We start from the raw sequence: 27,795 nt of genomic DNA on the forward strand, positions 1-27,795 counted from the left end.
GCTGAATAAGCGGATTCACCATGATTTTCAACCGTGTAGTTGATTGTCAAAGAAGAATCACCGCGTTTGAACGATGGCCGTCCACTGCACTTCGTTGCATTATAGCTCAATGCACTTGTTACTCGCAAATCCGTTACACAGTGCTCATGCTTGCATCCAGGATCGAACTTTATTACATTCGATGCGTTTCTTACACTTTTAGGATCGAGAGCGACGCACGTTTCGCAAAACTCTGAGTTGTCCGTAGTAGCATCGTATTTTGGAATAGCATTAATCACGCTGTGATTAAGTTCCATATGAATCGGTTTGTATATGTAATTGGTTTGGAATGTTACAGACGCTTTAAGTTGAACACACTTTGAACTCGCATTCGGTGCTAGAGAGACATTCAATTCGCACACCTTCTCATTGCATCCATCAATTTGAAAATGTGCACGAGTGAATTTGTCAATTAATTTGACAACGACACGTAATTGAACGTCAAATTCGATCTTGTGATTTGATTCATAACGAAAGCATGCGCTGAGATCGAATGTTTTGGCACTAATTGGTATTTTTTCATCGATCGGTTTGATGCTGCCATCAATTCGAATCACTGGATAAGATTTGTAAATGTAAACACTTTCGGCTTCGGGTGCGCCAATTGCAACGTCCAAATATTGATTGCCATTAATGTCGGCTCCTTTCGATAATCCATGTCCGAACATTTGGTTCGACGTTAAGCTACTGCGTGGAGCAACGATCCTCTGACTATATTTGGTTGGAAGACCATTTGCACTGCCATGATAAATGTAAACGACTCCGTTTCCTTCGAATGGAGCTGCAACTACTAGGTCTGGAAAAAAAATAGAAAAATTGAATGAAAGAAATTTGAAGGAAAATCTCCTCAGTTATGTTTAGTTACCATTGTAACCGTCTTGATTGATATCTCCAACTTTGGAAATGGTCGTTCCGAATCGACCGCTAAACTCATAATCCGTTCTCAGAACCGCGTGCAACACGAAATTTGATGACGTGCCTTTGTTCTTGTAGATGTAAACGGCGCCATTCTCATAGTCTCCAGCCTTTGAATTGTACGGTGCTCCAATGGCAACATCGGTGAGACCATCATTATTGAAATCTTCCGTGAGCAGACTGTACCCAAAGTATTCACCAAACTGTTGACCGGGGAACGTGTGATAAATCTTGATTGTTTTGCCACCTGAATAATGGTCGATGATGTCAAAAATGTAAACAGCACCTTGTTGTAAATTAGCCTGTGGTGCACTTGCCACATAAAGTAATTTCGTTTTTCCGATTCCATCAAAATAACCACTCGACACTGCAAAGCCAAAATAGGAGACGTCGTCTTTCTTCCAAAACATTGGATTCGGTATGTCGATGCCGTTTGCTTTTTGACGAATCACCGTTCCTGTCCACATTAAAATTCCCGGAGCACCGATCAATATCTCTTCATTATTTTCGGTGATGTGCACACTCAGCCCCAGTTCGCCGTACTGGTAGTCATAGTACGGTTGTTGATTGATCCACGTCACTTGCTTGTTTTTCAAACGAAGCGAGGCTATCTTTTGCACATTCGCCGGTTGTGGCGATGCTGTACTTGTTGTCCAGTAACAAACACCATGCATCGAGTAATCATCCTCAACACGGGTCGAGAAATAATCCGTCACATCGTAAATGAGACGTGGTGCGCAGACCTATAATATGTATTCGCAATCATGTAACAATTGTTCGCATTGTTTGACTTTTTTTTTTTCGTTACGAACCACAAACTTATCGCTATCACTGGTACTACCATCCATGGCTGCGCCCAACCATTGAAAGTCCTTCTTTTCATCGTTGAACAAGTATTGATTGTAATAGTCATTGGCATTTCCCCACCAATCGAATACAAACGGTGAACAGGTCGTTAATTTATCGAAACCACATTTGTAAATGACACCAGTTTCATTAATTCTTTGCTGTAACTCTAACGTAGACTGGGCCCGTGGAGCTCCAATCAGAACACTATGTGAAAAATAAACAATTATGCACATTTAGTTCTCAGATATTTTTTTTCGCTTTCAAAACAAATATCGATACATTTTATATAGAATACCCATACACAGATGTATGAGTCATTTATATTCGTGCATATCGTTGCCGCTGGGACAACAGCGATTTCATTCGAATTCGACGGCGTGCGATAAAGAAAGCGATACGAAATAGCAGAAGTAATTCAATGCAATTATCGCTCGAATTTACCTGTTTTGCTTGAGGCTTAAGCTAAATCCAAAATATGAGCTACGCATTTTTGGAATTCCAACGCCCGTTGATTTCGGCTCGCGGAAGACGATATTTGGTTGAGGTGATAAATTGAATGTATCGCCATTGTGCACACAAAATAACACTAATATCACAGAAATAAAATTGAATATAACACGGACTGCAGTCATGTTTACTTGTATTTTTGCTTCTTTTGCTACTTTTGATTCAGAATTTTTTTCAAAATGCTACTTTTTCTCTATAAAAACACCTTGAAAATCTTAACATCTAATTCATTCGTCTTTATTAATGCCTATCACTTAAACAATTGGAAACAACGATATCCGTTCAGATGACAACCGATGAAACATTCAAACGTAAAATTCGATTGAATGTTTTCCACAAAACCGCATCACCCGCGTAAAGTCTGAGTAAAACGACAAAATAGGGTAAAACTAAAATCGTCCTAAAACATACAAAAATCGTACTCAACTTTACGAAAATCGTACTCAAATTACCGAAAATCGTACTCAAATTTACAAAAATCGTACTAAAAACCTACAAAAATCGTACTAAAAACCTACAAAAATCGTACTAAAAGCCTACAAAAATCGTACTAAACTGACAAAAATCGTACTAAATTATTTACAAGCCAGAAAATGGCAAGTCTTCTATAGCCAAGCTCAAAATGTGTTGTATACATACTAAAAACCACTTCAAAAATAAGGAAGAAATATTGTATTTGCGTAATTATTTTTCATTAGTTTATTACGGAGGGGAGGGAAGTATTTAAAAAAAAATATGTCATTAAAATGAGCAATTTCGAACATTCTTAAGATATCAAGTGTATATTCCACTGACTCAAAGCTACTCAAAAGTGTTTAATCATCGAATATTGACTAAAAGAACAAAATAGACATGTTTATAAATACGAGATTCGTATTCGTATAAGACGAGATTCGCTCAAATATTATCATCATTTGAAATTCTCAAAACAACGAGTTTTCCATTCTCTGATTAAACACAACTGCACACACAGCGCTCGCTGGATAGCGCATAGTTCAGAATACGTGAGCAAAAGATTTGGTGAAGTTTCAGATTTGTCACAAACAAATATTCACAGTATCTACACTTGTATAATAATCATTGTTTTAATTACTACTGCATAAAGAGTGATTACAGTCTTAGTATAAATTATTATGGTATTTGTTATAAATAACAACTAAATTTATGTTTAACAATATTTTTTTTTGTTTTTAGAAGTTCTCGATTTCATATGTTAGAATGATTTTCAATACGAAATAAATAGAAAAAACAATGTTCGATGTGAGCGATCAGTTGAGCACTTACAACTGGTAAGAAAGGCTAGGTACTAATGGCAATAAGTACAACTAAACTAACTCGATTATAATCACAATGTTTCAGATTAAATATAAACTATGTATTGACTCGTCGCTTTGGGATTTTTGAACTGACACGGGGAAGGAACTTTTTTTTCTCAATAAATTGCATAGCAAAAAACACGTTCATTAGAATTGGTCGTCATCTGGTGGGTAATAGGATTGTGCTTGACTCTGGCGTTTTAATTGCACCAATTCCTCTCGCTTCCCGCGCTTAAAGAATCCAAACTGTGGGAAATTCGTCACTTTGTTAGAATCATATGCTATCAAATATTGAGATGCTTTGACTAACTGTGGAAAACTATGTTTTCGCTCTGACTTACCCGATAGAGTGCGTATGAGATGAGAATCAATGACAAAATACCGACAATAATCGAAACGACATAAACCCATAGCGGTGTTGTGTTGATCACATATTTTGAAATGATGGTAAATGGTTGATTTTGAATGACACTAATCGAAGATCTGCGGAATAAAAACATAAGTAAATATTCATTTTCAATCATTTCATTACACAGATACTTACGTATCCTCATCGGATGTTTTCATTAGCTCGACACTTGTACGAACAACAAGTACGTCTCGTTTTTCAGTCATGACTTTTGCCACTTTTTTCAGATCAATTGTAAAGTTTAATGTAATCAGCACAGGCAAATCGCCGGCTTTGACATTTGGCACCGTGAATTTTCCCTGTAGACACAGTTCTTGCTCCGCATTCTTGCAATCGAAATAGATAGTGCGATTCTGTGGCAAATTGGCAAGGATACGATCATTTGTACTGAAAATGTCTCTTTTATGGCGACTGTCCACTGCATCCACTTGATTCCATGAGCTCGCCGTTTGATCCATTTCGACGACTCTTTGTGAGTACGGATTGAAGTATGCGTTGCGCATATTTCCAACTGCTCGACGTTTTCGATCGCTAATAAAATCACCAACTGAAGCATCTCCACTAGATGATTGACCGCCACTGAAATCATACTCCAGTCCAATTTTCGATGCATCAAATTGCATTCCATTGTAATCCTCAACTGGAGCATTTGACGTTCCGGTTGACGATTCAATCGAATCCAATATTAAAATGGTGTTATTTTGTGTCCATTCTACATCGAATAGTTGACCGTTGAACATCGATTTTATCGACACACTGTTGATATCTACCAGTCTTTCTCTCTCGAGTGTCCATGGATTGATATACGACAACGGCAAAGATACCAAAATATCCAGTGATTTGATGTTACTTGGCCCATTGTTACGAATCTGTGAATGGTTAAACTCTTATTGCCTTTCAAAACAAACAAATGATTCCATCTGACTGTGCAGTGCACTTACCTCGAAAATATGCGTTAAATTCTCCTTTTCCACTTCGCTTTGCAACGTTAGTCGGCTTTTGATTGAATCGCTGTAAAATCAATTCGATTATTATCACTTTGAAACGAAAATTGAATTGAATTATCACTCAAATGAAGATTTCTTACCCAAAAACCTCAATGTTGCTAAACTCTTTCAAGGCGATGACATCATCGACCACATTATCAAGATCATTCAGTTCATCTCCAGTACTGAACACTTTTGCTTTCACAACCAATTCGGTGCTATCGAGCCTAGTTGTGTCGACACTTATTTTGATTGATGTCTTATCACCCTTGAACATCGGTGTACCGCTATTCAAATCACATTCCATGATATTGGAATTCGGAGCCGTTTCATCAAGTTTACAATTCGATGGAGTTTTTGTAAACAGGACTGAATCGGGTAATGTGACACGAATTTGAGCTAAATATGCCGTTTCACCGCTGTTTTCGATATTGTATGCAATGATGATTGACGAGCTGCTTCCCAAAATATATGGCAGTCTTTTTGAAGAATAAAAAAAAAACGATAATTTTGAATGAAAATTCGTAGAAATTGTCAGTATGTTTTTTTAAATTACCTCGGAACATTTTCTAATGAGCTGGTTACTTTTAGGTCGGCAATGCAACGAGCGCTCTTGCAACCAGTGCTGAATACAATTTTGTTTTTGATATTTTTCGAGTCGCTCGGATTGACAGCAACACATGTGCTACAGAACTCTGTAATTTAATAGAAATATTATTGCGAAACAATCAAAATTAGAAATTGAAAGAAAAATTGTCCATTTTCCCCAAAAATTACTGGAATCATCTGAGTTTGTATGCATTACCTTGTGTTTCACTTTCATCATTCTTGCTATCGTTTGGGATGCCATTGAGCACGTGGTGGGTCATTTCGATTTCAATCGGGCGAAAAATGTCAGCAATGGAAAACGTAACAAAAGCCTCAAGTAGTATGCATTGCTCTTCAGGCGTAATTTTGCCATGGATATTGTATTCATTTGTTCTATCTTGAAAAGTTGCGCGGCCCAATTGTCCATCAAGCTTAACGGTGGCATTGAAATTCACCTCGAAGTTTATCGGAAATGTGGATTCGTACAGCCAACAGACGTTGAATTTGAAGGATTTGTCGGTGGTTTGAATCTCCTGACTGAATGGAGTAATTGAGGCGTTGATTTTTATCACTGGATAAGATTTGTAAATGTAAACACTTTCGGCTTCGGGTGCGCCAATTGCAACGTCCAAATATTGATTGCCATCAATGTCGGCTCCTTTCGATAATCCATGTCCAAACATTTGGTTCGACGTTAAGCTACTGCGTGGAGCAACGATCCTCTGACTATATTTGGTTGGAAGACCATTTGCACTGCCATGATAAATGTAAACGACTCCGTTTCCTTCGAATGGAGCTGCAACTACTAGGTCTGGAAGCAAAATAGAAAAATTGAATGAAAGAAATTTGAAGGAAAATCTCCTCAGTTATGTTTAGTTACCATTATAACCGTCTTGATTGATATCTCCAACTTTGGAAATGGTCGTTCCGAATCGACCGCTAAGCTCATAATCCGTTCTCAGAACCGCCTGCAACACGAAGTTTGATGACGTGCCTTCGTTTTTGTAGATGTAAACGGCGCCATTCTCATAGTCTCCACCCTTCGAATTGTACGGCGCTCCAATGGCAACATCGGTGAGACCATCATTATCGAAATCTTCCGTCAGCAGACTATATCCAAAGTATTCACCCAACTGTTGACCGGGGAACGTGTGATAAATCTTGATTGTTTTGTCGGATGCTGAATAATGGTCGATGATGTCAAAAATGTAAACAGCACCTTGTTGTAAATTAGCCTGTGGTGCACTTGCCACATAAAGTAATTTCGTTTTTCCGATTCCATCAAAATATCCGGATGACACGGCAAACCCAAAATAGGAATTGTCGTCTTGATTCCAAAACATTGGATTCGGTATGTCACTGCTGTATTCGACCATTTCTGATGTAATTCTCTGCCGTGAGAATGATGACGCATCTTCATTTCTGCGACTCAATCCGCCCAAATCGACCAATGGCTTTGCTTTGTGACGTATCACACTACCTTTCCATGTAAAAATTCCCGGAGCTCCAATCAGTATCTCTTCATTATTTTCAGTGATATGCACACTCAGCCCCTGTTCGCCGTACATGTAATAAAAGTACCGTTCTTGATCAATTACACTGTGTTGTTTGTCTTTGAAACGAAGCGGGGCTATCTTTTGCACATTCGCTGGTCGGGCCGATGTCGTATTTGTTGTCCAGTAACAAACACCGTGCATCAAGTAATGATTCGTCACATCGGAAATGAGACGTGGTGCACACACCTATGTATTCGCAAAACAAACGTTTCAAAACTTTATTATTATCATCGAATTTGATAATTGTCGGCTTTGTTTAGAATACGAACCACAAACTTATCGCTATCACTGGCACTACCGTCCATAGACGCACCCAGCCATTGATAGTCTTTCTTTTCATTATTGTACGTGTATTGGTTGTAGTCTTCATGAACATTTCCCCACCGATCGAATACAAACGGTGAACAGGCCGTTAATTTATCGAAACCGCATTTATAAATGGCACCAGTTTCATTGATTTTTCGCTGTACCTCTAACGTTGACTGGGCTCGTGGAGCTCCGATCAGAACACTATGTAAAAAATTAAATTTATGAATCGATTAAAATTCTTGATGAAGAAAAATTAGTCATAAATTCAGAAGGTGAATACGGTTGCGTGATATCATCGAGTGTCACAATAGACTTGTTTTTTTTTCGCTTTCAAAACAAATATTGATACATTTAAAATACCCATACACAGATGTATGAGTCATTTTTATATTCGTGCGTATCGCTGCCGCTGAGACAACAGCGATTTCATTCGAATTCAACGGCGTGCGATAAAGAAAGCGATACGAAAGAGCAGAAGTAATTCAATGCAATTATCGCTTGAATTTACCTGTTTTGCTTGAGGTTTAAGCTAAATCCAAAATATGAGCTACGCATTTTTGGCATTCCAACGCCCGTTGGCTTCGGCTCGCGGAAGACGATATTTGGTTTGGGCGATAAATTGAACGTATCGCCATTGTGCACACAAAATAACACTAATATCACAGAAATAAAATTGAATATAACACGGAATGCAGTCATGTTTACTTGTATTTTTGCTTCTTTCGTTACTTTTAATTCACAATTTTCGTCAAAATGCTACTTTTCTTTTCTTCTATTTGGTTTTCTATTTTTTTTTCCTCTAGAAACACCTTGAAACTCATAACATCCAATTTATTCTTCTTTAACAATGCCTATCACTTAAACAATTAATGATACACAGTGTAATTCAGATGACAACCGAATAAACATTCAAACGTAATATTCGATTGAATGTTCTCCACAAAACTGAAGCACTCGCGTAGAAATGTGCAACGAGACTGTTTCAGTCATTTGTAAAAAGTGAGAAATTTGTACGAATGATAAACGCGGAATGAATTATCAGTTCCGATAGCTCTTCGTTGTCTTCGACCGTTTTGCAGATCGACGCATCCGCTGTGTGTGACGTTCGCAATAAAACTAAACACAGAATATGCGATCACAGCACAGTCAGAAGACACACACGGAAATTGTATAAGATAGTGACCAAGTGTTCAACAGCGCAGCGGAATGAGAGAGAGAGAGAGAGAGATATCACAGCGAAAGTGATATATGCTTGATGATCCCAGCCCGTATGGAAATATTTTAACTGGATAATCGATTATTTTAGAACATTTTGACTGACCAATGGCTGACTAAATGTCGAACAAAATATACAGCTTTAGTAACTTTAGTAATAAATCTAAATGTCCCAAAATTGACGAATGACTGAAAGAATGACCAAACGTGATTATATCCATAGAAAATAGTTGATTTAAATCAGTTGTCTACCACTACATACAACTGATTGAGTGTTAGTCATTTAGTTTCCACATGGGAGCGTATCGTTGATACGATCCATGTGAGTATTCCGAAAATGGATTTTGTTTGTTGTATCGAGTGTGTTTAACGACGCTTATACATTATGAATTGTTAAACGAACCAAGATGTTTGTCGTGCATGTGATCGTGTCGTCGTCGTCGTCATCGTCGATGCGACGATTCCAGTTCGCGCGCGGTATATTCAACAGGTGTAAGTCATATGTGTGTCGCGTTTATTTTACAACTATGTGCAGCAACTTACTTTATTATGAATAATACGCCGGAATTTTGCGGATTGTTTACGTCACGAGCGCTGATTCATGCTTCAACATTATTTTTTTCTTGTGCTACTATTCAATTTACAAATTTCATTCAAGATCAAGTTTGCGAGTGAACGGTGATCGATGCGTCATCTCGGTATTAACGTGTTTAGAGAATCTTAACCCTTCAAATTGACTCAAAGAAGAAAAAAAAAAAACACTCAATCAAATTAGATTGTGCGACGGGATTATGGCGAGAGTGGGAAGATGACACATCCAATTACGATAACACTCGTTTCTATTTTAAATGCTTTTTTATAGTAAACAACAGAGGAAGTGTTCAACTAAAATTAAATTACCATAGTACAACTGTTAGCAGAAAGCATGCATAGAATATACGCCGATGATTACAGCAAACAAATCCGTATCCGGCGGAGAAAAAAAAATCAAAACAATTTTTTTCTCTCTCGAATGTGACTAGCAGAGTGTAGAAAATGATGCCAAGTAGCGGCATTAAAATAGTTTAAGTTAATTCAATAAGAAAAAATAAATGACATTACTTTTGGGAACTGAACCAAAGGAGATGTATTGAATTGTGAAGAATGTTCAGTTCAGTTTGAGTTGATTTTTACTCAACCAAATTTTTACGTCATTTTGAATGGAGTTCACTCCGAAAGTACGGCATCTAATTGATGATACACATAAACGACTGGGTGTTTACGAATAGATTGAGTGCACTGACTCCAAGCTAAAATCAAATGTGTCAATGACCACTGTAAGTGATATGATTATACTGAATGATTGATTCAATTTTAAAAACGGGAACAGAAGTTTCTTCCAAATTTTCTGTGTAGTTCGGCTATTGTTTATATTTGCCCATCATCAGTGTAAACAAAATAATCGCATCAATATGAATTTGGATTCATTTAAATCAGATTCATACTTTTGAGTAGATAAAAAGAGTGTCAATGGCATTCTCGTCAATAATAAAAGTGCATTGTTTATTTTTGAACGATTACCTTCATGTGAAATAAATAAACGCTATTGTTGTTTCTTCTAGTTGGTCGCTGTTTTCATTGACGATTGCGATTCGAAAACATAAGTAAACAGTATTCGCTTAGTTTTCACTCAGGAATTCAGATGTTGAAAAATGAAACGCAAACATGTTAATTGTATAATTTTTTCCCTTTTTTGTTGAAGATGATTTTTGTTTGTTTCTTTTATTGTTTTTAATCAAAATGGTTGATTTTATACAATATTTCGTACAGAACTTAATAATGTTTCCTTGTTTTTTTGCTTTCATGGAATTCCTAAATGTATTTTAATTTAATTTTATTTTTCACCTATAAATTCACATAAATCCTTCAATCAATTGGATCCTTTTCTGCACAGGTTGCATGTGTGCCCATGGTTTTGTATGTGTGTGTATCTTACTTACAACAATTTTTGTTTTCATTCCATTTCATTTCATTTTATAAAAATAAACAAGACTTATCAGTAATTTTACAATATATATGTGTGTGTATGTACCGATAACTTGATCACTTAATAAATCAACAGAATTGTTAAATGTAAAAGAAGTCGTTCAACGTTATTGTTGGGCCATCGCATGCCAACACGAGAAAAAAAAAACGGTGCCGTTGAATAGAATTTGTATTTGAATATTTTAGTAACCAAGAAATAATAATTCAGAAACAATGTGAAATTGTGGCTACACGATCAGTGGCCACAATTTGAAAAGAAAAACCATTGTAGTTTCACTTAAAATGAAAAAAAAAAACAGCTATCTAATTAAGCCAGACGAATGAATTCTAACAAAATCTCATTGTTTCACTTCTTTGTTTTTTTTTTCTTTGACACAGTTATTATTTGTTTTTTTTTTTTTTTTTGATTCATCATCATCATCGACAGTGTGACTTTCGATAAAAACTTTTTAAACAAAAAAATATATATAGTTTGTTATTAAACATTTTCGAAAAATGAAAATTATAAATATTGAATCCATTTCAGGGTGTATTTGTATATATGTGTGTGTATGTGTGGTATCGTGTTCGATTTGTTGATGATTAGAGCGAAGATTTAACTCTTTGCGTAGTATAGTTGTTGTTGTTGCTGTTGATTTTCTTTAGAAAATTCACTGTGAACTAGCCATAACTGTGTGTTGTGTGTTTTAACAAATTTGACACGCTGCGATCTACGTTGAATTATAACACGGGTTTCATAATGCTAATCGTAGTATCATGGTATTAGTTTGACATAAGTATAAATCTGCTTAAGGTCGATTGATACGTCGAACTGGTCGAAGCTTTTTTCGTTGCTGAATTGCAGTTGCATTCGCTGATGGTTGGGCCCTTTGTAATGCAAGACAAAGAAAACAGAAATCAAACAAAAGAGAGAACAAACGATTAAACATTGTTTACATATTATAATTTGATACTTTATTTTTAAAGTAGAATTCACAGTCTCCTGGTTATTTTATGTTCTGGAAACACAAAAGCGAAACTGATCCATTTTTTTTGAGAAAAAAAAAATGCTTACGAAAAAATATTTGGTACGTCAGGAGCGCCCCCAAACTGGAACGGCACATTTGGCTGTATTAATAAAAAGTTTGGAGAAAAAAAGGAGAGAGATTTGGTTAGATTTATTGTGAAAAAGATGTGACAATGCTTTTTTTTTCGTATGATTCTTACCTGTTGTGGAGTTTGTTCGGTGAAATTGAATGTGGGAGGTGTATTTAGCGAAAAGTTAAAACCACCACGTTGTGGTTGTTGTTCACTGGATGGTGGAGCACCTGTGCCAAATTGAAATATTCCTGAGGTTGCTGACGGTGTTGCTTGTGGTTGAGCCTGTTTGAATTACAACGACAAAATGATTATTGAAGTTTATCTAGAAAAAAAAAATGCAAAGATAAGAGTTGCAAAAAAGGCTTTGATCGTACCTCAGTGTTTGGTGATGGTGTGCCAAAAACAGGACCAGAGCTTCCGAATGTTGGACCAGCTTTGAAACCGCCAAGCGTTGGCATCGACGCTGGCGATTGCGATGAAAATGCATTCGAGCCGAAAACTGGTTGACTAGGAGCAGGAGCTGCAGCGGGTGCACCGAATGGACTTGCTGCTGTGGTTGTTGCTGCTGTATTGCTAGCGGTAAATGCAAATGTTGTATTCGCAGCGTTTGGATTACCGAATGTTGGTTGTGCTGTTGGGAATGCACTTGTCGCTGATTTGCCCATGCCAAATGCAAATGTTGGCTTTTGTGCTGTCACTGCTGTCGCCGTTGCAGTATTCGATTCTTGTGAAATATTTGTTGTCGGGCTCGACGATGCAATGGCACTGAAGGTGTTATTCGGTTTCTGTGGTTGTCCAAATACGAATGGAGCATTCGAGCTTGTTGTTGTGGCCGGGAACTTGTTGAGAATATTATTATCAGCCTGATCAGTATTCGATCGTTTTTGTGCCTTGGGTACCGTATCATCAGTGGTTGAAGTTGTCACACTTTGGCCAAATGAAAATAGTGGCTTTGTTGGTGCGTCGGTCGGTCCATTTGTGGATGGTTTGATCAAAACATTCTCCAAAACTGTAACACCTTTGTCGCTGTTTGTAATTGCAGATGGACCGGTATCCGTTTCGTCTTTTGATGCTATCTTCGACCCAAATATCGGTGCATTTGTTGACGACGACGATCCAAATCCAAATTTGAACCCAGCCAAAGCTGCAGATTGACTTGGTGCTGCCGATTCGGTTGTCGTTGGCTTGAATGTTGGTGTTTGAGTGCTGCTGCTTCCGAATATGCTTGATGTAGTCGACGTTACGGTTGATGTTGCGGTTGCCGTTGCTGTTGTACTACTCGCTGCACTGCCAAATTGAAAACCAGGTTTATTTTCTGGCTTTGAGCCAAAACTAAATGTACTGCCGCCACTTGGTGAACCAAATGAGAATTTCTGACTTGACGCTAAACTACCAAATTCCTTCATTGAGTTGTCTTTCGATGCGGTGCCTTCTTTTGGCGTCTCACAGCATACACATTTTTCAATGTCATTCGAATTTTTGCTCAAACATAATGAACATTCCCACGACGAATTCTTTTGCTTCTCTACAATCGACTTAAAAATATTATCAGCTGCAACTTGAGCGGCAGCAGCTGGTTCAGGTTTGGTTTCCATTTTACTGGTTGAAGGCAAGGTGGTTGCGTTTCCAAAGGAAACTGGCGTCTTTTGTACCGGTTCTTTGGCTTTGTCTTCGGTTTTGCCATTGCTTGAAGCAACCGTTGGAGTGGATTCCGGTGCCTTCAAGGTTCCAAACGAGAATTGAGCAGACGGAGTTGTCTTTGCGGCTCCAGTGCCGAATGAGAATGTTGGAGCAGCACTTACAGTAGCAGGGGCGGCGGTGGTGATAGCGCTGCTTCCCGAAGCTAAATTCGAACCAAATGAAAAAGTGCTTTTTGGTGCGAACGATGCACCGGTGCCGAAGGAGAATTGTGGTTTTTCAGGCACTGCTCCACTAGTTGTAGCTCCTTTTGTCACGTCTCGTGACTGCTCACAGCAACAACATTTCGATTTTGACATATCATTCGCACTAAGGCATGCCGAACATTCCCATGTACTCTTTTGCTTATCGACAATGGCCTTGAATACACTGACGACGGGCTTCGATGATGCCGGCATGGAACTTTTTGTCGAAGACGATGGCAATGACCCGAAACTGAATGTTGTTGTTGGTTTCGGCGGTGCAGCTGCTTTGCTATCGGTAACACTACTTGGCGCTGCATTTGGATTGGCTGCACCGCAACAAGCGCACTTTGATTGTGCCTGCAAACAAAATGTGATGAGATTTGGCAAGAAAAAAAAAATCGAAATTCACATAAGAAAATTTTAAAAATGTTTACCTGATCATTTGATGTCATACAGTCGTTACATTCCCATTTGGATTGCTTTTGCTTGGCCACAATCGATTTGAATACATCGTCGACAGCAGCGGCAGCTGGTTGGCTCTGTGCAGCTTTGACTGGTGCATCACCTTTCTGTGGCGCACTGCCACCACAAACACATTTGCTCGCTGTCGCCACATTCGATACCAAACAATCTTTGCATTCCCATTTGCCTTGTTTTTGCTTCACAACAAGTGATTTGAATGTGTCATCATCTTGGAGTTGCGTTGAAAGCGATGACACTGTTTTACCTGCACTGAATCCATTGTCTGTGCTGGTACCGAATGACGGTTTTGTTGCGAATAGACCCGTTGATTTGTTGGCATTTGATCCAAACGATTGAGTCGTTTCAATGCCACTGTCACTCGATACTCCTTTGATCGGTTTCGATCCTAATTTTAAATTAGCTAATGATTTTTGGGTGTCCGTTTTGGCCACATTACCTGCTGGTTTATCGGTTATAAATGTTGGTTCACTGAATTTGTACGCCGACTTATTACTGCCCAGTTTATTGTGCTGTTCAAATGAATTTGATGCGGATTTAATGAGGATGGGCTCAGTGAATCGGTATGTGGCTGATGCTCTGGAATTGTTTATCGCAGGCTGTGGCTTAAATGTGAAGTCAGCAATGGGACTGCTGGTGGGACGAGCATTGAATGATGTTGCGGGCGTTGTTGACACTGCCGGTTTTGTTGGGCTGATTTCAAACCGTTTCGGGATAATTTCAGTATCGTTGCCATTCGTTCGTTTCTCCTTTGTTGTGGCCGGAGCGACGGGAGTATTTGTATTCGAACTCTTGAATTTAAATGGAATTTGCAAACCATTATCCGTCGTTGGACCGCCAGTCTTTTCCGTATTTTGCAATTTAAACGGTTCGGAGAACTTAATTTCAGCCTTTTTATCCATCACCAATGGGATATTTGGCAAATCTACCGGTTCCGGCATCGCATCATCATCAGCACATTTGCCCATTTTTCGTTTGGTTAAATTGCTACGGATTTTATTTTTGTGCTCTTTAGTCGTATCATTTGCACTATTCGATATTGCGTCATTTTTGTTGTTTACGAATTTATTGTTGTTGCTAGCATCCAGATCACCATCACGATTCGATACGGCTTTTGTGAATCGGAAATCAATTGTTCGCACTGGCGCCGCTGCTGTCTCCTTCCTTGCAACTGGCTTATTCAAAATGCTATCCGATTGGCTGGCTATATCGCGAATTTTCATTGTATTCGTTGCGAACTTCTTTAGCTGCAGCAATTCAGGCATCGAAGGAACATGAAGCTCAGTTGTAAGCACCGATTCGACCGGATTTCGGCCGAACGGACGATTGTATGGCGTGTTTGGTTTCAGTAATGTACGTTTGCTCTTGTCTAATTCATTGGCGGTCGTTTCCAATTCCAATATCGATTTATGTTTATTCAGCACACTTGATTCGGCTATCGAGGGCAAAGCGTTCGAAATGCGACGAACTTCGGTTAGCGGTGTATTGTACTTGCTCATTACATCGAGTATACGCTTGGCCGTGGTTGACATCGACGTTGACGATGCGCCGCCGACACCGATTGTGTTGAGCGATGATGTGGATCGCGATGTGACCAAATTGGTTGGTACTTTTGGTCGATGATGCATTGGAAAATCCTGTTGGTTCAGTGTCATGCGTCGCGATGTGGCCGAAGCACCACCGAATGTCGTTTGACCATTGTAAAATGGGGATGACATTGCACTCGATGCATTTGATGATACACTATTGTTGTCACACAGCGAAGATGTGCTTCGATACAACGATGACCGTGGATTACGTATACGATAATTCTTGAGTCTCGGTGACACATACGATCGATTCGTGAATAATGATTTGGCTCGTTGTAAATGTGCGGAGAAATTCACCACGGACGAATCATTGTTAATGGTGAATGGATTTGTGGGCTTTTCACGGCTCTGCGATGACGACGCTTCGTCATTGTATCGATCGTCTTGCGGCGAATCCTCGGCAAATGTGTGCGAGGTGACGATGGCATGTTGACCATTTTCAAGTGGCAAGTATCGATTGAATTGATTATCTGTTCTATGAGGCACATCTTCGATCAATGTCGACGAAACGATATTGCTTCGTTCACCGATTAGCGGTGTTGTAGCGGCGGTGGCGGTTGACGTGTATAAATCAGGCGTGTTTCGACTCAAAAAATCCTAAAGAAAAAGAAAATAAACAGTTATGATTTCCAACTACAAATTCTAACTTCACTTGGATGTCAATGGCGATTTTTGTTTTACTCACGGTAAATGTTTTCTTCTTTTTATTTGGCGGCGGTGCAGCTAACTGTGGTGTTGTTTGGTATCGACTGTCTGTTACAGTGACCGATGGTGAACCATCTCTAGTGCCACCATCTTCATCTGAATCGATTTCATTGTATCGACGTCGTCGAGCAGTGGTTGCATCTACTTTTGGTGACAGCCATTTGGATAATGAATTTGGCAGTATTTTCGATACGCCAAACTTCATTTTGCCTATAAAAGACTGTCAAACGAGCAAACCATTAATAAAAATTCTTCAGAATCCCACATACGTATGAATTTTACAACGTTGGCAAATAAATTATTCAAATCTCCCATAAATATTTATATTTCATTCGCCTTATCGTTGAAAGGAATTGACGGTGACCGAAAAAAAAAAAAATTGAGGTTATACCAAAGCGATGAATAAGGCAGATATGAAAGAATTGTAATCCAATACTGATAATATGACCTTTTATGCTTATTTTCCATGAATGTCTTGAAATTGGCATGACGGTAATTTGTAGCGCAGAAGAGAAAAAAAGTTGAAAAGTCACACAAATCAAATGACACTTCTGCATACATGATGCACGAACGTTTTGACTATAATTGGATTGCAGTTTTTTTTTTTTTTGCTACTTACATGTTCATCCGACGATTTGGATAATTCAGCATCATCATTGCTTCTATTTTGCGGTGCATCGTTTTCATCCATTTTGCAAACGTCTTTTTTCCACTGTTTTAAATCGTTTCACACACTCACGTTCATCAAGAAATAAATTTTTTCTTTATTTTGTGGCTTTACTTGTTTTTCTGGCGCTAATTTATATATTGGTAAAGACACTACTTCTTATATTGCGAACACATTGAGTGCTTTGTTGCGTTATTTCAATGTAGAATTTCAACTAGAACTAGAAATGTGCTGCTTTTTTACGATAAATTTCTGTTTAACACTGTTTTAAATTGATTTTTCGATGCGATAAAGGTGTAATTGATTGGAAAAAAAAACCTTTTTCCGATGAACTAAAACACTTTAAGACGATTTTTTTCAACTTTTTTTATTTCCGACTTTTCATTTATCGCCACACACATCGTGTGTGTGAGAAACTAAAAATGGCGATCGCTTGACGAACTAATACACTGCTATGCAGTTGTATATGGAGCGCTATGTATAGAAGCGCGCGTGTTCGTACGGTCCCACTACAGCAAATAGACAATACGATTGCTTTGAAGTTGGTTACAAATACACATCTCAATCTGTCATTCGATTTGCGACATCGTTCTCGTCGTGTGGCTATTGCTCTACGCCAGTTCTGGAATTTCGTGAAATATTCAATGTTTATGCACTGGAAATGTTATGACTTTTATCGTTTGATGCACATTTGCCGGGAAAATTGAATAAACATTCTGAATTGAAATCGCTGCTAGAATATTTTTGCCTGAATCATTGTTATCAAACCGAAAGCGACTCACATAATTATTCCTTTTTCATTTTGGATGAATGATGAATAAAGTAATTGCTTTTGATAGCCGAAAAAAAAGCAATTAAAATTTTCCAGATGAACAGAATTTTGACATCGTTTCGAAAATAATCTGGTTCTGAAATGGGTGCAGTAAGGTCGAAATTGCATAACTTGGCAATATATGTGCGATTGCAATCATGCATGTCTCGTTGCGACTGTGCAATGAAATTGGACGCATTTTGTATGGTGAAGTGTATGTGGTTGGTGGAAACTTTCACTTTGAGGCATTGACCTCCAATAAACCCGTATATTGTGTTCTACGTTACATAATTAATAACAATAAAGCTATGTAGGTCTCGTTCGAAATGATCTCCTTGAAAATCGGCCCGTTTTTATTGTGTGTTTTTTTCGATATTAAAATAATATATCGATTATCACAGCTATTCATTGGCCTCTGGCGGCGTTGTTGTCGTCGTCTTTGTTAATGTTCATTATTTCTTTTCGCTTGTCTTATTCGCATCGTTTGCGCGTTCGAACCAAGCAAATGTCGAATTTATTAAGGTGTTCGAACAGCTGAGGAAAATTACTGAAAAAAAAGCGACATTCAATTATTCGATATTGCGTAAATGTTGAATTTAATATATACGTGATTGGTGGCGCTTTTTTTTCATTAAGACGAAGTAGAAAAAAAGTACGAAAGAAAAACATTTAAAGTAAAAGAGCAAAACGGATGAATTTCGGTATCCCTCCTTCAATTATAAAAAATGTCGCGACTCATCGATCCAGACCGACCGTTTGCAGTCTGCACAAATTAGTTGATAATAGTCTTGCAGCAAGCAACGAATGCGGCCACACATCTCACTGTTGCCCAATCACTTGTTGCGTTTCAATTCGTACAAATGTTCTGTTTTTTTTATTTTTTTTTTTTTTTCATTCTTCTCGAACAAAAAGTCTGCGTTTCATCAGAAAAGAAACATTCAGTAGCGTGTTAATATTTGTTTAAAATGTCGATGAACTGTCCATTTGTTTGAGTCTGTGTACTATTTTGTGTTTTCAATTAAAACCCATCTGTTGTTTACATTCCATTTAACATAGATGTATAGTATATGTGTTCGATTTTATTAAAATCTATTTACACCGATGAGTGTAGAGTATTTTATGAATTACCTTCGATGCGTACAGTTCAACTAAGTTGATAAGATTATTGTTTCAAAACTCAATATTGTAAACAAAGAGATTAATAAATGCCCTTTGTGATAAAAAAAAAAGTTATCAACACGAAATTCAATAACAAAATCGAAAAATGTAAGTGTCGAAATTTAATAGGTTAATAAAGTTATTTGGCATAAATTGAAGGAGAGAGCGAAAAAAAGCGCAGACATTGAATTGCTAATGTGTTGACATTTGGTGTGATTTGCAATAGATCGAGGGAAAAAAACGGTAAATTCAAATTAATCCAAATCCAAAACAAGGCAACGATTTTTTTTTCTTCTTTCTCCTCTTCATCGTCTTCTCTTTAGTTGGTTTGAGTGTGTTCGTTATCTCATCGCTCAGTACATTCTATGCAATTCTAAGCATATTCCAGAATTCGTGTGTTATACAAAAACGAATGGAACGACACGGATAGCACACACAACTAAAAATAGATTGTGCACACGATAGTATAGAAGTGACTCTCTCCACAGTCTCACACCGCACACACTCCGTCAAACGGCTGCATTCGCGCGAAACCGAAACAATCGACAAACACACAGTGGCGCACAAGAGACAGACTGAGTGAGAGTGAACGAGCAACATTTTCCAACACATCCACACCAGTGAGTCTATTGACATTTCAGTTCGTTTTTGTCATGCGCCATTTATGGTATTCCAAAAGCAAGAAAACCAAGTGAAAGACACACAGTAACAAGAGTAGAAAAAAAACGAAGAAAAAAAAAGAAGTCGATTCCGTGAAAATGATTGTCAGACGACGATTCGAAAGGGATACCAATGTGAGCATACTTCATTAAATTCGAACGAATTTCAAGGATTTTCACACAAGAAAATAGTTCTTTCGTTTTGTGAAATAATTTCGCTGTTTGAAAGTTCAATATGATATAATAGTGATGGTTGTTGGCTTGTTTTGCCGATTTTCAATCGACTGTGATTGTGCATTCATTGTGACAGTGCTTTGAATTTCGTCGATTTTGTTTTTGTGTACACAAATTTATGGTAAATTCTATAGCGTATTCTGCTTTAGACAAAGTAAAGGTATTGCTTTTTGACTCTGTTCGTTTCAAATGTGCGGGGGTAGACAGCTGCTATACCAATTCTATTTATTATCATTGTTGCTGTTGTTGTTGTTGAGTACAAAAATTCCACTGATTTCATTTATACGACTCAACTCAAGCATTTTCTTTCTCTCTCTCTCTCTCGAAATTTCGCGTGGAATTTTTTTTTTGAATCGTCTACGTAAATCATACAATAATAAAACGCATTTTCTTCAATTTCTTCAGTGGATTCATCCACGTCGATCATCATAATACGAACGATACGAAAGAGAGAAAAAAGCAGTCGCAAGAAAATAAAAAACAGATGTTTAATGAAAACAATGTATTTGCATACATTGGTATCGGAACGACGCGCATTCAGTTCGAACTTGGCCGAAGATGTGTGTACCGATACGAAAACCGAAGAAATAATGAAACATCAAAAATTGAAAGACGAAAATAAACCAATACAATTGCAGTTGGATGTGCGTGTGATTTACTGTTTGAATTGCGCCTTCCAATCACGTTCGCAATTCAAACAAAATTCAATACGAAATCAGAACGCATAAGTTTTTATTTTGTATACAATATTTTTGTTTCTTCGTCGGGCTTGAAATGTTATGTAGTCAGACGTAAGGCAATTGATAATTTTATGTGAAACGAAAGCACAAAACGTAACACCAATAGAGAGAAAGACAGGCTACACATACGGCTTCGAAATAGGTATCGCGCGGCTCGGCAAACGCGCTGATTCAACAAACACATGTAACATGTGAAAAATTGTGTATGACGATTTCTCGTCAAGGTACACACAATTGAAATTTATTACGTATTTATCAGTGTTACATGAAGTACACATTGAAATTGCGCACATAACCATCGAACAGCAAAAATTAAAAGAAAAGAAGAAAAACAAGCAAGATAGATGTGAATTTTTGAGAAAAAAAAAATTAGTCTAGTCAATACTATACTATATTGAGCGAGAGACGGTCGACGATAAATAATACTGTTTTTTTCTTCTCACTGTGTGAATTTCGTGTACTGTACGTGCGCATACACTTCAAGGCGACTCTATCCACGAGCGTCGAATTATAAGTGATGTGCTGTTTTTTTTTTTCATTCGCGTTCCTCTGTCGATACAATATAATTTTATCTCCAATGTGGTTGTTACATTGTACATATGTTGTGCAGTGGTTGACACAGTCGAGCCGTGACATTCGTTAGTGTCAATCCGAACGCACAGGATTGCAATGTTTTCAAATTGCAGCACAAAATAGTCGCGCATTGATTCAAACAAACAAACACTTGCTCAACGTCGAAACAAGTTGCAAATTGATTTCGTTGAAGCATCATCGCGCAATATATCGTCAGTGTGTTTTCATTCTAAATTCTAAATAAAATCAGTGATTAAGAGCCGAGTAGCTCACTCTCTCTCTCCCTCTCTCCCTGGCTGGATGCAAATCGACCAGGAAAAAATAAATATACTCACTTAAAACCACAAATCATATCAATTCTAAAGATAGAACATACAGTGTCTGTGTTTCAAGAAAGTTAATTTACAGGAAATCTCATTAAGATGTTATTACAATGTTTGTTACAAACAAAGTTGTTTCCCTTCCAGATAGCGAGCGTTGATTGCGTCACGATTGTATCGGATTATTAGAGTGCGATCATCGTTTCGGAAGTCATGCATTCATTCAATCGCACGAAGGACTGGCCACAATTTTACGGTGTTCTAGATTAGCGAAACAGCAGCACAGTAGAGAAAATACACCATAAAAAACATTAAATAATAACCGCGACATACTCGTTCGACACACATGATTTCGATTCAATAGAATTCTAGCTTTGTATCTTATTTTTCGTCGTATTACATAATCGAAACGAAGTAGCAAGAAACACAAATCATAAATAGATTTTATCACGCGGTCAACCAAAAGTTTTAGTTAAAAATTTGAAAGGGAAAAATTCGCGAAACCGAAGAAAAACGATTCTCAAAAAATTGGTCGCCATGGAGTCGAAATCGTATTACAATCCAGAATTATTGTACAGCCAATGCATAGTCAGCTATGTGAAGCACTTGAAGCCCAAAACCAGTCAACTTGACGAAATCGATGGTCTACAAATGTTGCCGCCGAACATTTTGGCAGATATTTACTTAGCTGTGAGTTTTGTTGATTATTTTATTTTTTTTCGCATTATTCTTTTTTCTATTCTATTCATGTTGGTTTTCAATTTGACACACGTTTTAAATGCTCATTCAGTGTACCATATTCAAGCCGATTGCATTATTCAGCAGTTTGCTTTGAGCATTGTCACTTGAACTGATAGGTTAATTGGTGGCTGTTTTTTTTTTCTCTCTCTCTCTCTCTCTCTCTTTCTCTCCCTCTCTTTCATTTCTTTCCATTCTCTTCGCTCTTTGCAAACAATCGATTTGTGCTAAATTAAATTGCGATGACTTTGCTGATTGGATGGATCATGGATTCAGATGAGCGAATCGGAGGATTTACGAGATATTCTGTATAATGAATTAGCAAATTTGACCATTTTCATGCGACTACTCAAATACGCAGTAGCCCGACAAAAAATGATCAAATGTTTTTCGGTAAGTTCAAGCTAATGGCCATTCAAATGAATTGAACGAGTTTTGAATGGGCTTAGACTAACAATTATATATATATATTAAAAAAAATAAAACTGTGTGATCATCCATCTGTTGGGCATTCTAATTGCAGGTCCTTATGTGTAGTGGACGTCAACTATCGACTGAAATTTCATCAAAATTTGTCATGTACACACAGCATCACTTTCAATCGCATTACAAAACATCACCCATGAAAAATTCAAATCATAATCTATTGATGGCACGTGATATGTGTCTGAAGCAAGTTGAGAACGGTATGCGACTGGGCACTTTTCTTAGTGAATCGGGTTGGTTGCAGGACAGTTTAAAGGTATTGGTGACCATTTTGAATGTCATCAATACGCTCAAACTAAATTATAATACAATTATTGTGAAATTGGACTGTTTACAAAGGTTCGTACCGAATTGAATGTTTCATCTATAGAAATCACATCATTTTCACGTGATTTGACGTCGTACACGCTCGCTCATACTCATGTTCATTTTCAGATTACTTCATACACAAGTTGCATTTTGTTGTTTCTCTGACGCCAACAAAAGCCAGACAGAAGCTAATGAAATCATCGATCAAATTGGCATGGACAAAGTTCCAATTAATTTGCTAGTGACTTATTACAAAGTGCTGTCAATGTTGTATTTTGCCAAAAGTGATTACAATTTAAGTTACGACTGGGGTGTCAAGGCATTGGAGTTGATTGGGCCCAACACACCTGACAAGTGCGTAATCGTGTGTTTTTTTTTCTTTAAATGCACAATCGATATGGAAATTTATTTATTGCTCATTTTAATTCGGTTTCTGTTTGTTTTATCGTGATGTTTTATTGCTGTTTTCCTTGTCTGATATAGAATTGCCATCGATGTACTCCGTGTTGCGGCTAAAGCGTGTGTTGTAAAACGAGAATTCGATAAAGCGAGAATTCTTATCCTGAAAGCTGTAAAAATGGCTGGGTAAATATCGTAACCGTCGCACACGCCAACAAACCATAAACTTTAATATATTGTTTTCCGTTTATTGTACAGAACTTACTTTGGGGAAAGTCATCAAAAATACGCTGATACACTGCTTGATTATGGCTTCTTTCTACTGAATGTCGACGACATCGTTCGCAGCGTTCACGCCTACACGGTAATCATCCATATGTTTACTCTCGGTCGTGGTTACCAAATTAACACGATTTATTTTTGTTTAATGCAAACATTTTGTTTTTTTCTTTTAAATCTCAAAACAGCGTGCATTGGATATCAAACGCTCGATTCATGGGAGCAAAAACTTGGCCGTCGCCACCGCTGAAGAGGATTTATCATACGCTTTATATGTTTTAGAATATAGTTCGGGACATTTCCAAAGTGCTCGAGATCACATTTGCAAATCAATCGATATATTGCGCTCACTTTTGCCAAAAGATCACTTGTTACTGTCGTCTGCCAGAAGGGTGAAAGCATTGATCCTAGAGGAGATCGCATTGGACAACTTTAATATGGGCGATAATACAACTGGTATACCTAATGCTTGATTTTTCGCAATTAAAACGCTTGAAAATTACACTTTTCTTAAGACGTTTACGCTTTCCTTTTAGAATATCAAAATTTACTGATTGAAGCGGAAGAATTGCATCGAAGTGCTTTGAAAATCACAATCGACGCTTTCGGCGAGGTGAACGTTCAAACAGCAAAACATTATGGAAACCTTGGCCGATTGTATCAGAGCATGGCAAAATACCAAGTAAGACCCCGTTTTTATCGTTAGCATTTTCAAGTTTTCATTTTATTTTATTGACATTGCCTAATCTCACCGACGTTCTTTGTCTTCTCCCAACAGGAAGCTGAAGAGTTACACAAACGTGCTATCAAAATCAAAAGTGATTTACTCGGCCCATATGACTATGAGGTCGGATTGTCAATTGGACATTTGGCTTCACTATACAGTTATCACATGAAAAAGTATCGCGAAGCCGAAAAACTTTACTTGAAGAGTATTGCCATTAGTGAGTATTTCATAATAGCTTAATGTGGGGACAAAAAAACAGAATGAATCACATAATCTGTTCAAAATTTAAACTCGTAATCTCCCATTTTGCATAACAGGCTTGAGACTGTTTGGAGAAAGTTATTCTGGCTTGGAATACGATTACAAGGGACTTTGTAATGTCTATGAATTTCTCAACGATACCGAAAAGTACTTGGAATATTCGCAAGTACTGGAAACCTGGCGAATGATTCGCGAAGGAAATTTAGAGGTGAGAAATCAAATCCAAACACTCTGTTCAGTTTCCTTTCCAATGGATTTTTTTCCTGTTCTATTTATAAACCGAGTCATAAGTCAACGTTAACGATTCGCTTCCTATGTTTTTTGCTGATACATTGCGTGATTCTAATTTTCTTTTTCTGTGCGTTAACAGGTCTCAACGTCGTGTAATGAATCAAAAGAGGAAATCACGCTGGATGAAGTACGTGAAAAGTTTTTTGATTTATGTAGTCGAAGTAATGTAGCAGCCGCCGCCGCCGTCGAAGAGTCTGATAACAATTAAAAATTGATGAAATTTCTCGTTTTTACTGTAACCATTATTATGTTAAGTGTAAAAAAAAAAAACATTTATTCGATTAAAACTAGGAAAAAAAACAAAAGCAGAAGAAAGAGAAATAAACAAAAAATGAAAGTTATAACTATATAATCTAAACAATTAATCGATTAAAATGAAAAAAAAATTGCTTTTTGTATTTTGTGTCACATGAAATGAAACAGGCGCAACAAATTCAGTTGAAGTCATTTAAAGGAACTAGTTTATTTATTACCATTTTATGTAGAACATAAGATAGAGGAAGAAAAAAAAGTCGTTCGAGAGAGATATTTACAATTATGCAGGAAAAAACCACAAAAGAGATGCAAAAAAGAAAAACGTGTTAAGCCAATAGTTAATAAAACAAAATGAGCATTAAAACAATTTCAGTGTGAAATAAAGTCGCTTTTCTAAACAGCCAGATTTTAACTGGATATAGCAAAAGCAAAATAAATTTATAATTTTCGTGAATTTTTCTTCTTTTTATTCAAGACGTGTCTTCGTTTGTATTATCTAGCGTAAGAGTGGAATTGTTTGGATTATCAGGCGGAATCAGGCCATGGATGGATTTTAAATGATTTCTAAATCTGAAAAGATAAGACAAGAGATAAACCGATTAAAATGTGACACAAAGCAATAATACTAATGAGCTTCAGCAACAATCTCTTACTTATCGCGACGTGTAAATTCGGCAATACATAGTGAGCATCGATGTGGTTTAATTTTTGAATGCGTAAACATGTGCACTTTCAACGACCATCGCTTCGAGTAGTCTTTCTTACAAATTGGACACGTATGTTTGACACCCAAATGCGTGTCCATGTGCCGATCCAAATGACTCTTTTGCTTGTATCGATTGGGACATTGCGTGCAACAATATGGTTTTTCACCCGTCTGCAGATTCCGTGGAAGATAGAAATTGGAAAAATAAAATTTAATTAAAAATGAAATCAATTTATTGCCGGATTTCCCCTTACGTGCTCACGTCGATGCAGAATCAAATTCGATGCTCGGCTGAACATTTTATCACAATCTGGAAAATCACATTTGATTTTTTTTCCTGTGTGCAGTGTCATATGTGTTTTAAGTATCGTATTTTGTGTGAAACGTTTGTTACAAAATTGGCATTCGTATGGCTTTTCCCCAGTCTAACCATTTGTTGCGTGATCGAAAAATCCACCGCAAAAAAAATTCAGCATGTAAATCGATTGATAAAGGAGAAAAACAAAACCAAATAAATAACTCAGAATCAATACAACTGATTAATTATCGCAAATAAATTGCTTAAATAAACGAAATGCTCAACTCAATTCACTCGATAAATCTAAGCGCTTGTGTACTTACATGTATTCGCTTATGACATCTCAATGCATTGCCTTGAGCGAAGGTCAAATCACACTGATCGCATCGATACGGCTTTTCTCCAGTCTACGTAAACACGAATTGAATAAACAATTTTATGCGAAATCACTATGTTAATTGCTAAATTATACGATTCTCAAATCTCAATTTATGCAAATGATTTCGTTGAGCTTCTGAATTGTGAGACAGCGAAAATGGAAAGATTAAGGAAGAGCTATCACTTACGTGAGTACGCCGATGGCATCGAAGTCGCGATTCCGACGAGAATTTTTTGTCACATTCGTCACATGCATGGTTCTTTTCACCCGCGTGCGTTGCTGCGTGTACTTCCAGTCGTGCTTTCGTTGTGAATGTTTTGTCACATATTGAACAGAGAAAACTGGAACAAAATATAAATTTTTTTTTAAATTTTCATTGGAATTTTGATTTTCTTTAGATCAAATTTGGTCAAAATATCCATACTTTTTATTAAGTTCTTCGTGAGAACTGCTATGGGCCAAAAGCCCTTTCTCCGTGTGAAATTCTTCGGGACACACTGAGCACTTGTAATTTTTAGTTGAATGCTGCTGTCGAATGTGAGCTCGAAGATCTGATGCGGAATGAAAGTCTTCCTTGCATATTTTACACGATTTATTGTTAAAGGTCGAAATTGCATCTAGGAAACGAAAATATGCAACAATTGTATTTTTTTTTTTAATTCAACACGCACAATGCAAAATCGTTTCATTTTGCATAAATTATAATTTTATTTATAGCTGTGCCATATTCGTATCTTAATAACCATCCTAATAATTTTGAGAGATTATTGAGATCCGATCATAATACCGATAAATCTTAATAACGCTATCAACTTTTTATCAGGTTATTAACTATATTCAAATAATAACGTTACCGGATGAATCTTAATAATATCGTTTTGAAGTTATTAAGATCGAATCCTGATAATTTATCAACATTCAATCTTAATAATCATCAAGTTCTGGAAGTGGGTTTTGAAGGATCCTCAGGATCGACCAGAACTGCTCCCAGTTCTGGAAGTGGATCTTCAGGATGGACCAGATCCGGTTTGACACTGCCCTTGGCCCATCCTGA

The 27,795-nt window shown here is 37.3% G+C and overlaps 5 protein-coding genes across 15 annotated transcripts in view; 1 reads left to right on the top strand and 4 right to left on the bottom strand.

Annotated features, from left to right (window-relative positions):
* Window positions 1-2,435, bottom strand: part of LOC129569307 (integrin alpha-PS3-like) — a 2,583-nt gene extending 148 nt beyond the window's left edge. Inside the window, exons 1-4 of the mRNA XM_055448040.1 lie at window positions 2,245-2,435; window positions 1,767-2,007; window positions 905-1,697; window positions 20-835 (exon numbers count right to left, since the gene is read on the bottom strand). Coding sequence (XP_055304015.1) covers window positions 20-835; window positions 905-1,697; window positions 1,767-2,007; window positions 2,245-2,435 — 2,041 coding nt within the window. The remainder of the gene's footprint in view (window positions 1-19; window positions 836-904; window positions 1,698-1,766; window positions 2,008-2,244) is intronic.
* Window positions 2,436-3,371: 936 nt separating this feature from the next.
* On the bottom strand, window positions 3,372-8,595 carry LOC129569088 (integrin alpha-PS3-like). The gene is made up of 10 exons (XM_055447502.1): window positions 7,983-8,595; window positions 7,435-7,675; window positions 6,490-7,351; window positions 5,827-6,420; window positions 5,578-5,716; window positions 5,123-5,500; window positions 4,977-5,046; window positions 4,171-4,904; window positions 3,968-4,109; window positions 3,372-3,872 (listed from the first exon to the last, which is right to left on the bottom strand). Exons 1-10 carry the CDS (start codon window positions 8,171-8,173, stop codon window positions 3,774-3,776), a joined length of 3,450 nt encoding a protein of 1,149 aa, XP_055303477.1. The 5' UTR covers window positions 8,174-8,595; the 3' UTR covers window positions 3,372-3,773.
* Window positions 8,596-10,865: 2,270 nt separating this feature from the next.
* On the bottom strand, window positions 10,866-19,209 carry LOC129569002 (nuclear pore complex protein Nup153-like). Of its 3 annotated transcripts, none has more exons than XM_055447362.1 (8): window positions 19,058-19,209; window positions 17,071-18,476; window positions 16,432-16,671; window positions 14,112-16,343; window positions 12,169-14,034; window positions 11,921-12,076; window positions 11,769-11,821; window positions 10,866-11,581 (listed from the first exon to the last, which is right to left on the bottom strand). In XM_055447362.1, exons 2-8 carry the CDS (start codon window positions 17,140-17,142, stop codon window positions 11,503-11,505), a joined length of 4,698 nt encoding a protein of 1,565 aa, XP_055303337.1. In that variant the 5' UTR covers window positions 17,143-18,476; window positions 19,058-19,209; the 3' UTR covers window positions 10,866-11,502. The 3 variants fall into 3 exon arrangements, with proteins under 3 accessions (XP_055303337.1, XP_055303335.1, XP_055303336.1); XM_055447360.1 differs by lacking the exon at window positions 19,058-19,209 and adding an exon at window positions 18,537-18,682; XM_055447361.1 differs by lacking the exon at window positions 19,058-19,209 and having other exon boundaries at window positions 17,071-18,488.
* Window positions 18,709-25,812, top strand: LOC129569003 (amyloid protein-binding protein 2). Of its 9 annotated transcripts, none has more exons than XM_055447369.1 (13): window positions 18,709-19,330; window positions 19,411-19,707; window positions 21,761-22,303; window positions 22,628-22,744; window positions 22,875-23,176; window positions 23,273-23,500; window positions 23,630-23,731; window positions 23,804-23,909; window positions 24,013-24,280; window positions 24,361-24,506; window positions 24,603-24,768; window positions 24,869-25,020; window positions 25,183-25,812. In XM_055447369.1, the coding sequence occupies exons 3-13, from the start codon at window positions 22,151-22,153 to the stop codon at window positions 25,309-25,311; spliced, it is 1,869 nt and encodes a 622-aa protein (XP_055303344.1). In that variant the 5' UTR covers window positions 18,709-19,330; window positions 19,411-19,707; window positions 21,761-22,150; the 3' UTR covers window positions 25,312-25,812. The 9 variants fall into 9 exon arrangements, with proteins under 9 accessions (XP_055303344.1, XP_055303347.1, XP_055303338.1 ...); XM_055447363.1 differs by having other exon boundaries at window positions 18,881-19,330; window positions 19,411-20,101; XM_055447364.1 differs by having other exon boundaries at window positions 18,881-19,330; window positions 19,411-19,881.
* Window positions 25,537-27,795, bottom strand: part of LOC129569004 (zinc finger protein 25-like) — a 3,585-nt gene continuing 1,326 nt past the window's right edge. Inside the window, exons 2-7 of the mRNA XM_055447374.1 lie at window positions 27,166-27,358; window positions 26,929-27,082; window positions 26,686-26,769; window positions 26,319-26,489; window positions 26,012-26,235; window positions 25,537-25,928 (exon numbers count right to left, since the gene is read on the bottom strand). Coding sequence (XP_055303349.1) covers window positions 25,829-25,928; window positions 26,012-26,235; window positions 26,319-26,489; window positions 26,686-26,769; window positions 26,929-27,082; window positions 27,166-27,358 — 926 coding nt within the window. The 3' untranslated portion in view covers window positions 25,537-25,828. The remainder of the gene's footprint in view (window positions 25,929-26,011; window positions 26,236-26,318; window positions 26,490-26,685; window positions 26,770-26,928; window positions 27,083-27,165; window positions 27,359-27,795) is intronic.

The sequence above is a fragment of the Sitodiplosis mosellana genome, unplaced genomic scaffold (assembly GCF_009176505.1).
Source record: "Sitodiplosis mosellana isolate CC-2019 unplaced genomic scaffold, AAFC_SMos_1.0 Smas_scaffold_30, whole genome shotgun sequence".
NCBI lineage: Eukaryota > Metazoa > Arthropoda > Insecta > Diptera > Cecidomyiidae > Sitodiplosis > Sitodiplosis mosellana.

What these genes read in the sequence shown, in the direction of transcription:
- LOC129569088 (XM_055447502.1), bottom strand. Translation starts at nt 8,173, where the DNA reads ATGACTGCATTCCGTGTTATATTCAATTTTATTTCTGTGATATTAGTG. An exon ending in TTAAACCTCAAGCAAAACAG is followed by an intron (nt 7,676 to 7,982) that starts GTAAATTCAAGC and finishes TTTTTTACATAG; the next exon opens with TGTTCTGATCGGAGCTCCAC. An exon ending in AAAACATCCGATGAGGATAC is followed by an intron (nt 4,110 to 4,170) that starts GTAAGTATCTGT and finishes TTTATTCCGCAG; the next exon opens with ATCTTCGATTAGTGTCATTC.
- LOC129569003 (XM_055447369.1), top strand. Translation starts at nt 22,151, where the DNA reads ATGGAGTCGAAATCGTATTACAATCCAGAATTATTGTACAGCCAATGC. An exon ending in AAAGCTGTAAAAATGGCTGG is followed by an intron (nt 23,732 to 23,803) that starts GTAAATATCGTA and finishes TTTATTGTACAG; the next exon opens with AACTTACTTTGGGGAAAGTC. An exon ending in TTCGCGAAGGAAATTTAGAG is followed by an intron (nt 25,021 to 25,182) that starts GTGAGAAATCAA and finishes GTGCGTTAACAG; the next exon opens with GTCTCAACGTCGTGTAATGA.
- LOC129569002 (XM_055447362.1), bottom strand. Translation starts at nt 17,142, where the DNA reads ATGGATGAAAACGATGCACCGCAAAATAGAAGCAATGATGATGCTGAA. An exon ending in CCGAACAAACTCCACAACAG is followed by an intron (nt 11,822 to 11,920) that starts GTAAGAATCATA and finishes TTATTAATACAG; the next exon opens with CCAAATGTGCCGTTCCAGTT. An exon ending in GACGTACCAAATATTTTTTC is followed by an intron (nt 11,582 to 11,768) that starts GTAAGCATTTTT and finishes TGCATTACAAAG; the next exon opens with GGCCCAACCATCAGCGAATG.